Here is a 10,085-nt window from a genome sequence, read left to right on the forward strand (position 1 = left end):
CTCATCATTCTCCTCTATCATGGAGTCTAGCACTTCTCTAAACCTTGTAATGTGTCTGGATGAGCCACTGTCGATCACCCAGGAGTTAACCTTGTTTGATGCTTGGTTTGTAAGTGCTGAGTAGAGTACATACTTCTCGGAGTCATCTTCCCCTTTATATTTTTCTACTTTGGCAAATGTGGCTTGTTGTTTGGCTTTTTCCGGACATTTGGCAACATAGTGTCCGAATTTGTCACATTTGTAACATTGAATCTGTGAAAGATCCTTCTTGAAGGTGTTCTTAACATGATGACATTTCCTCTTCCTAAATTGTTTTTGCTTTCTTTTCTTATTAGAGTTTGTATTTAGGACTTGAAGATCTTCATCTATATTCTTTTGTTTGATCCCTTTCTTATTTAACCTTGATTCTTCTTGGAGACAGTCTGCTTTTAGCCTTTCAAAATTTGGAAATTTATCCCTTGCATTGATGCCTTAGACGAATGTTTCTCATATACTAGGTAACCCATCTAGAGCAATGAGTGTTAATTCTTTGCTTTGGATCTCATATCCAAGGGTTGTTAGCTCATCCCTTAGGGCTAGTATTCGCATGAAGTAGGCATTGACTGACTCACCTTTGATCATAGCTATATGATTTATTTCTCTCTTTAAAGCCAAGGTTCTACTTGCATTGGATATCTTAAATGCATCTTCAAGTGCTTTGAACATGTTGTAGGTCGTTTCATGTTTCTTTATGATGGGCATAATATTATTCCTCACCCCATCAACTATGATTTTGATGGCCTTTTCATTTCCCTCTATCCAAGTTGCTTTGTCAGGTTCAGTCTCAGGTTCTGTAGTATCGGTTTTTATAAATGATTCAACTTTATTTTCTCTTAGAATCATCTTAATTCTGAACTTCCATGCTGAGAAGTCATCACCTCCTCCGAGTCTATCTTCGAATCTGATGGTGCTAGCCATTTGGAGAAATGTGATGTTGAATATATGCTTGTCTTGAATTTTCCACAAAATTGAATAGCCTCAGGTTCGATTTAACTATAGCTCCGATACCATGTAAATGTTATTCAATTTTCAATTCAAGATGCAAGTTATATTCAAGGTTATTTTTCCTTTCAAGTATATGTTATTTCTTAATATAATAAATCTGATTATTATCTGGTATGTTGCAGATGGAGAAGGAGCATTTATAAATTTTGATGTTCTTCTCACAATCACCGATCGATATATATATATATATATATATATATATATATATATATATATATATATATATATATATATATATATATATATATATATATATATATATATATATATATATATATATATATATATATGCCAATAAGCAGGATCAAGCAATACCTTGACCGATCATGTCTATTAGACATGACCAATCAAGATATTACTTGATCACACCTCTTCAACCATAATCGCGTTTAACCGATACCAATCAGTGTGCATATAATTAACATGTTTAACCAATACCAATCGGTGTGCATATAGTTAACAAGTAAAACCGATACCAATCGGTATTCTGTGCTTTACGATTTGCAACCGATATTAATCGGTAGTTAGGCATTGGTTAAGAACCCGATGTTGATTGGAATTTGCAAGCAAGGTTATATATATATATATATATATATATATATATATATATATATATATATATATATATATATATATATATATATATATATATATATATATAAATCGAAGAATAATATTCAAATGAAGGAACGATAATTGAAGTCTTATCATAGTCTATCGATGAGATAGATGATTGAATGAGAGACTTCATTTATCTCTCATTCAATCATTTATCTTACCGAGGCTATCATGTATCAACACTAGTGACTCTTAAGCATATTTTCTAGTTTTTCCCATAAGCTCAATATTCTTAGATTTGAATTTATGATTTATTCAAACCCTTTTAACCTTAGCTCTTTTCTTGGCACATGATTATTCTAGGTGATTGGCTAAAGATGCTGACTAAATTCATCCAAATTTTGCATGCTTTTACAGTGAAGATTCTATTGAATATCTAGAAGGGTAAAAACTTAATGTTGCTTCTAGGAGTTGTAAATTCTTATTTTTTATTGTAATTTAAAGCCGTGATTTTTTTATAATACTTTGCTACATATTTAGATGCAAGCTAATCAAGTTGCCCTTGAAGTTACCAATTTGTAGACTCTTATTGAGTATTGAGCTAATTTTCCTTGTAATGTTGCTTTGTGTGCCACCTTCCCCCTTTGATAGGGGTCCTTCCTCTCCACAAGAGTATAGATGTGGCCACAACCACAATGACAAATCTAAACATCACTACCATGGCTCTCATGGCCCATATGGCTCTCCTTGGCATAGAAGACATGGTTGGTCCTAATAGAGATATGACCAATTTATTGCTTCTCAACCTAATGACAAGGGTGTTTTTGAGTGGCTTAACAATAACAAATTCCTATGATTGAATCTTACCATTTCTCTTGTTTGAAATGATGCTAAAAAGTAATAGAAAAGAAAAGGTTTAGAAAAATTCTCCTAATAGAGACCCCACCTCTTCCTTACATTAGAATAATGCTTGCTACTTAACAATTGGAATAATGATTCCCTTTAGGTGTCGAAGATGTTTCAAAATGGGTCATGCAGCTGAGCGTTGTGGACTTGAAAAGAAGATTGTGTCAACCTCATGGTGGAAAGGTGCTTTAAATCAGCATTATATGGTTGTGAAGAAAACTTATTTTCACGAGGTTCCTAATGCGGAGGGTCCGGTTACTGCTGTCTCCTCTCCTGTAGTCTTGGATTCCTGTGGAGGAGCTGGTGAGGCTAGTCAACCGTCCCCACTTCTGCCTGTTGATTCCTCGAATGATGCTCCCCCGCCTAGTGGTGTTGGAGCTGCTATTTCTGGTTCTATTCATGCTGTTGCTTTGCCTGGTGGGACCTTCTGTGCTTCTAAGAAGGCGGATGCTATTGGTTCTTTTTCTCAGAGTTTCGTTGTTTCAGGTTTGGGTTCGTCTGATTGGGTTGATACGGCTGCCAAGGTTGAGGAGGGTTGGATTACTGTTAAGGGAAAGAAATTTAAAACGTCCACTCCCTCTTTTGACATGACTCTTTGATCTCACAAGGGTACCACTAAAGGTAAATCTTAAGGGACTCTCTGTGGATGTTCGGATTGTCACCCGATTGGGTTTTTGCTGGTTCTTTAGCTGCTATTTGTAATGTTCTATCTTTTGCAACCCGTCTCTTCTTGGTTTTTTGTTTTAATTCTAAACCTTTTAGAATCTTCTTTGTAAAGGGTTTCGGGGCCCCTTCAAAATCTGTTTTTGCCTTAATCCAAAACAATTGAAATACTCTATTTTTATTTTACATACAATGTTTTCTTACATAAATTATTTGAGATATGATGCTATTCCACCCCCAAAAAGAAATTTAAAAAATGAATACTTATTAAATAAGACTGGATTAGGAACATTTGCATACTTTAATCACATCCGGGAGATTGGAATCCTTCACAATAAATGAAATTTTCCATACATATTTTCACAAACAATTTCAATTTCTACCATATTAGTTAAATAATCTCGATTTTCTATAACCAATATAAATTACATTCTTTTTCAGGTGGCTATCCGAGGGCTGCTTAATTTGAATTTTTGGTCGCACTTACTACCTTTACAACCAGGGGACTTCTAACAACATGGCTAGCAGATTTCCATGTCAAAGACCCAAAAACATATTCCTTCTTAAAACTTCTCCCTGGTTTCATCACTACACTGAATGATTTCTTCTCTCCATAGTTTGAAAACTCAAGTTTGTTGGGTTTCACTGCAACTACCACTCCCTTAGGGGACTTTATCTCTGCTTCAAACACTGCTGGTCCCTTTGATACATATGTCACAGTTCTTTTCACAAAGACAGGTCCTTTGAGCTGTGAGACAGTAATGGATGGATAGTTGAGATTATATATAGCCTCTTTTTGAGATGGGCAGGAGAAGGGCTTCCCTGTTATGATCTTCATCTGGGTTGCATTGTAGCCCAAACTGCAGAAGAATATGTAGTAGTCTTGAACAGCTATATCATATATCAAGCCAGGATTTAAAGCTCTGTTTGGATTGACATGTCCTCCACCATAGTCAAATGCACTTGCTTTTTCCATTGATGCCTCCTTAATTGCCTTCTTAGTGTTGTCAATTCTACTGGCTTTATTTTCCAAGAGAAATGAAAATGATGGAAAAAAGTTAGATAATTATTGCAGAACATGGATATCCACTCCAGGGAAAAAAATTATAACTTAATGGCTGCTGGACTCCATTAATGATAATGGGAAAAAGTCAGAAAATTAAGAGCCTAACATACCTGTAGTCACAATGGCTGACTTAATGGCTGCTGCACTCCAATGAGGATGTGCTGCTTTTATTAAGGCTGCAACACCAGCAACATGTGGACATGACATAGATGTACCTGAAAGTACATTGAAGGCAACATGCCTATGATCGAAAGCAACTCCAGTTGGTGATGATGCTTTTGAATATGCTGCAAGGATGTTCAAACCTGGAGCCGTGATATCAGGCTGGCATTGGACACAATGCATAGTACCCAAATTATTTTTTAAGAATATCAAGAGCTTTAGAACATAAGAGCGGAGAATATCACAATGTTGAGAATTGGTTTGAAGTTTAAACCTTAAGTATGTCAGGAGAAAGAGAACTTGGTCCTTTGGAAGAGAAGGCTGTCATGGAAGGAGCTGGCTTTGTGTTCAATACAGTTATTGGAGGAGCAATGTAAGCAACAGGGGATCTGCATCAGAACAATTTTGTGGTTGCATTTCAATATGTTCACAGCCTAAAGTACCCCCCCCCAAAAATGTATGGTATTGAATTCTGAAGAGCTAAGAAGTAAAATCTTTGCTTTCAGGACCTACATCGTAGTGTTTATATAGTCAAGGACTGTTGCCCCATCATCTGCATTCAATTGTGTTGCAGGAATAACATGAGAGTCTGCAGCAACTTCATTGCCGTTTTCAGGTGCATTGCAAAGAATCATGCCAGCTCCTCCTGCCATTCGAACTGCATCACCTTTTGCAACTCTAGCAGTGATACCACGAAGGCAAGCAATTATCTTGCCTTCAACTTTTTTTGGGTCTAGACCTCCTTGAAAACAAAATTTTCTGCAATGTTACCATGCTACAAATTAGTATTTAAAATATTCATCACAATAGCTTGAACTAATACAAATAGCTTTTGATGACACAAATACTTCTTGTTCTTATAAACGGTTATAAAACAGTATATATGTGGCATACCCAGCAGTTTTATTTGCAGTTGGTGCTGTGACATCCACTGATGATACTAGGGGATACATTTTCTTCCGTAGGGTTGATTCAGAGAGACTTTGCCCCTATAATCAGAGGTAAGTGTACATAAACATGAAATAAGTGATCTAGAAGATTTATAGGGGTTGAAATAAGGGTTCACTGCTTTCACAAACCATTTCAATAGTTAGATACAATGCTGGCAAGAACATAGCTTTCAAATTAGTAAAAAACTGGCTTCCAGCCCTCACCTTGTAAAGCTTATTATTTCCAAGGTAAGCAACAGAAAGGAACTCTCTATCAATGCTACTTGCTCCTACAGTAATAATCCATGGAGCCACATTTGACACTGTCCCTGGTGTTGGACCATCATTTCCTGCAGAACATATCACCACTCTTCCTCTTTGGACAGCATGGAATGCTCCGATGGAAATACCATCTTGGAAATAATCTGCAAGAGGAGGAGAAGATCCAAGAGAAATGGAGAACACATCTACTCCATCATAAATACCTGCATCAATTCCTGCAAGTATATCTGCATCATAACATGAGCTTGCATCTGTCTTTATATTGGGCCAACAAACCTTGTAGGCTGCAACCCTGGCATTGGGAGCACCTCCCTTTGCAGTCCCTTGTGCATATCCATATATATTTGCATTTTTCACAAAATTCCCACCTGCGGTGGACAGGGTATGAGTCCCATGCCCATCTTTGTCTCGTGGTGAAAGATAATCTCCTGTTTTGGTGAAACTTAGAGATTTGTTTGCAGCAGCCATGTACCCCTTGATAAAGTATCTTGCACCAATCAGTTTCCTGGAGTGCAACAATTGCTTGAAGATTAAGTTCTCAATTCTAGTGATTCATGTAAGAAGCGTCTGCTTCTTCTAACAGGTGCACTAAAAACTAGCAAAAAAACAACAAATAAGCAAGCACAAATTACACAAAGCAATGTACAATAGGAAAAGATGCAGTACTCTTTTCCTTGATAGAGAAATACACATGACAATTTTGTAGAGATTGCTGTCATCCAAGAGGTAATATGAAAAGAAAGAAAGAAAGAAAGATTCTTTTATAGTCTATGATATTGGGCGGTCTGTATATGGGTTTACAGATGGCTTATAGTCATATGAGACTACCCTATACTCCTTGCAGGAGGCAACTAAGTGTGCTACAAACAAGGCATACATGCCTACCCCTTGAGATTTGAACTTGTGACCTCTCTTTCAAGAACACAAGTGTCACAAGTTCTCACCTCTAGCCCAACTCAGGCTGTGCAAAAAGCAGGTCTTTATTATTATTTTTAAAAAATGCACAAGAGTTTATGTTTTGTTTCAGTAGAATATAAAAAAGAAGCAGCAGCAAACACAATGAAAGATGGATGTGAAGTGCTGTTTATATAGCCAAACAAATACAGTAAGCACCATAAAAAGTAATTTGATATTTTTATCAATAGAATTAAACAAAATAATACTATTACTAATTGTCATTAGTAGGATACCACAAAACAACACTTGACAGTTGACACACACATCTTGGAAAATGCAACATATAGGAACTTAAAAGACTTAGTAACCTTACCTAACAAGAAAAGTGTTTTGCGAGCATGAATTTACCAGAGCCTAAAAACTATGAATACATTAAGAGTCTGAAATTTCAGAGCAGCTTTAAACAAATTCCTAGCATATCATTTCTTCTCTTTCAAAATCTCCTTTTCCAATAAACCCTTTTATTGCTCATGCACAACACAAACAGTAAACGCTCAAAGAGCACAAGTTGTATATTATCCTTTCCTGGAAAATCTTAAGCTAGAAAAACCCAAAATGCATATACAAGCTTACAGAGAGACAAAATGACAGGCAGAAAATTCAAACATATACTATCATAAACGCAGTTAAAAACGGTACATGTTCCTCATTTCTATGATGGGTGTCAATCAGAGTACCTGTTGCAATTAATTGCACCGAATTTGGTGCCATTTTGGCAACTTCCTCTCCATCTGGACGGGATAGGGCCAAACCCTGTCTCGTGGAAGCTTGCAGCTTCAGGCCATACACCTAACATCAATTCAGCTGTTATTATTAATTCACAATTGAAATTTTGATAAACCTTAAACCCATATGTTGCTAAGTCTAAGCCTAAGGATAAGAAGAGGACCAGTCTACCTGTGTCCAAGTTAGCAATAATGACATCTTCTCCAAATCCTGCTTTACTCCAGAGTGAATGAGATTCGATTACTTCAGTCTGTGCTTCTCGATCTCCATCTTCTAATCCAAGGAATTCCCATGAGTGAGTTGTGTGCAACTTTCGTTCTCTGTTAACAAATACAGATAGTACTCCTGGGAGCTCTGGCACCACCATTACATTCTGTTAAGAAACTGAAAAACAGAGGGTTTTCCTCAAGGAGAAAGTTCAGTGAGTCTCAAAGGCTTAAATCTATAATTCCAAAACCCTTGAAGCTAAACTCGATGATTCTTTCATTCAATATTCAAGGAAGCAAAGTGGTAGACTGGATAGTAGGTTACTTGAAATAGCAGCAGCTTGTTCTTCTTCTAAATGAGCAGCAAACCCATTCACACTTCTAGTGTATGAGTAAAAGATTGAATCCTTGGCTGTTTCCTTGCTGTAATACAGAACATAAAATGCCAGTCATATCAGAGAGATCTGAAAAATTGATAAGGAGTTCGATAATTCCATCAATACAGGTAATCTCAGTAAGCTCTAATGAAAAAGGAGGATTGTAGAATATGTTATCGACATCTATAATTCCATCAATAGAAGTAATCTCAATAGCCTCTTACAAAAAAACGGGAACAAATATTTCCTCAATCCTGTTAATGTACTCAAGGAAACGAAAAATTCAGAAGAGGATTTTAGACTTTGTTCTCTACATTTCATTAAAAACATTAAACGTGGAAAATAATAAGAAGCTTGAGCACAGTGGGTCATTATTACCTTCCCAATACCATTGCAAGTAGTTCATGATGAGAATCAGTCACCGTTTCAGGATCTAAGCAATCTTCATTATGCCCTCCCAAGTAAACCACATAGGACTGCCATCACCCAAATTTTTAAAAACTACCATTGCAAAGTTGCAAATTCAAATGCTTTCATTCAGTATAAACACCAAATCAATAGTCATGAAGGTTCAAATATTTGTTATAAACTCCAAAACTCCAAATACAAATACAGCACAAGCATTCATATTCATATAAACTCAACTTTCAAAAATTCAATCTAGATTCTATATACAACATAAGCTTTCATATTCATGAAGATTCAACATTCTCATCCAAATGAAACATAGGCCTTCAAAACAGCAGAAAATCTATGTCATCCCACTTTACATCAATGCTCATACAACATAAGCAATCACAACACCAGCAAATTTGTGCCTCCTACAATATTTCCAATTATGCAATAACAATGCATGTATAAAACAATTCTAAGATTTACCCAAAATTGCACCAGTCTTGTAGACCACTGAAAACAATAAATTGCTACTTTTGGACTCCAATGAACAAGACAACTAAAAGCACCACCAACATTTTTTTTCACCAATACAATACCCATATCATAATCTTCTCACTTGGGCATCCCAAAACCAGAGACAGAAAAAAGAAAAAACTTATCATCCTAACATGCATAAGACTAAGAATACTGCTTGTCCAACAACAGCATATTTCATAACAGAAACAAATCCAAGCTCTTCCTACTAACCTGCTTAATACCCAAGACTTCTCTCAAAGACATAAGCAGAATAAATACTGCAACCAAGCTCAGAGCTCTCTTGTCCATAGCTGCTAAGCTTATGAATATGACTATCTGTATAAACTAAGCACTCATATATATAGTGTCTGCACTTGGAAAAGATAACAGTTGCAAGTGTTCTCTGTTCCCTTTCGTTTTGGGCATTTTTAAACTAAAACATCATCTTTGCTATATTTTAAAATCACTAATATCACATCCAAAGCATTTTCGAATCACTAAAACAAATCTTGGGTACTTTTTATTTAAACGTAAAAACCAAAGAGATCACAAATTGCACATGCATTTTATGATAGAGATACGTAGGAATCTTGAAAGTCAAATTACATGCTGCACTTTAAAGGAGGTCATGCCGAGATGAAGGGGGAGCCTCCTTCACACAGATTGGTTACTTTCATTTAAAGAAGCTTTGCATGTACATCATGGATTTTTTTTTGTCATTGAGGCCCTCATACTCTATATAATATCATAGATTGTTGGATATAGTATAGGTTTAACAGAGTGTGCATATATTTATACATTATTGGATATAATATTAACATTGACAACAGTAAATGCATTCAAAAATACCTAGTTTCTGTGACTGAGTGGACATTTTTGGCTCGAATTTCAAAGTAGGCAGTTACATTGATAATGTCACATGTACATGCGATTTTTATAGGGACTAATTGGATTGAAATGAAGAGCTGCTCTGGAACAACTATACCCACAAATTTTTCCAAGCTCTACATTTCAATGTCACATCTTAGTCACCATGGATAAAAGGCCAAACATTTCCTTCTCATGGGGTTCACTGATTTGGCCAGTCAAAGATCAAACTTTGACGTCATTAACTTCACCAATTTGCATGAATAATGCCCTATTGCACGTGGAACCAATCATAGAACCTTCCCAAATTTGTCATTAAGGGGAATTGATTCTTTTAGAACAGGTAAGAAACAGTTCCGATAAGCTAGCCATTATTACCAGTCAATTAATGTGGGAGGATTTTTTATTTTTACTTTTGAAAACAATGAGG

The 10,085-nt window shown here is 36.0% G+C and overlaps 1 protein-coding gene across 3 annotated transcripts; it reads right to left on the minus strand.

Annotated features, from left to right (window-relative positions):
- Nucleotides 1–3,562: 3,562 nt before the first annotated feature.
- LOC131046093 (subtilisin-like protease SBT5.3) lies at nt 3,563–9,799 on the minus strand. Of its 3 annotated transcripts, none has more exons than XM_057979762.2 (11): nt 9,638–9,799; nt 8,255–8,352; nt 7,825–7,922; nt 7,465–7,647; nt 7,245–7,356; nt 5,554–6,115; nt 5,294–5,388; nt 4,913–5,158; nt 4,674–4,788; nt 4,348–4,561; nt 3,563–4,191 (listed from the first exon to the last, which is right to left on the minus strand). In XM_057979762.2, the coding sequence occupies exons 2-11, from the start codon at nt 8,266–8,268 to the stop codon at nt 3,632–3,634; spliced, it is 2,199 nt and encodes a 732-aa protein (XP_057835745.2). In that variant the 5' UTR covers nt 8,269–8,352; nt 9,638–9,799; the 3' UTR covers nt 3,563–3,631. The 3 variants fall into 3 exon arrangements, with proteins under 3 accessions (XP_057835745.2, XP_057835744.2, XP_057835743.2); XM_057979761.2 differs by lacking the exon at nt 9,638–9,799 and adding an exon at nt 9,395–9,537; XM_057979760.2 differs by lacking the exon at nt 9,638–9,799 and adding an exon at nt 9,020–9,229.
- Nucleotides 9,800–10,085: the final 286 nt, after the last annotated feature.

This window comes from Cryptomeria japonica, chromosome 1 (assembly GCF_030272615.1).
Source record: "Cryptomeria japonica chromosome 1, Sugi_1.0, whole genome shotgun sequence".
NCBI classification, from domain to species: Eukaryota; Viridiplantae; Streptophyta; class Pinopsida; order Cupressales; family Cupressaceae; genus Cryptomeria; species Cryptomeria japonica.

Bases quoted from the DNA above. Each gene is read 5' to 3' on its own strand.
- LOC131046093 (XM_057979760.2), bottom strand. From the start codon at position 9,097: ATGGACAAGAGAGCTCTGAGCTTGGTTGCAGTATTTATTCTGCTTATG. The intron at 5,159-5,293 runs GTATGCCACATA...GTAACATTGCAG, and splicing joins ACTGCAAATAAAACTGCTGG to AAAATTTTGTTTTCAAGGAG. The intron at 4,192-4,347 runs GTATGTTAGGCT...TGGAAAATAAAG, and splicing joins GTCAGCCATTGTGACTACAG to CCAGTAGAATTGACAACACT.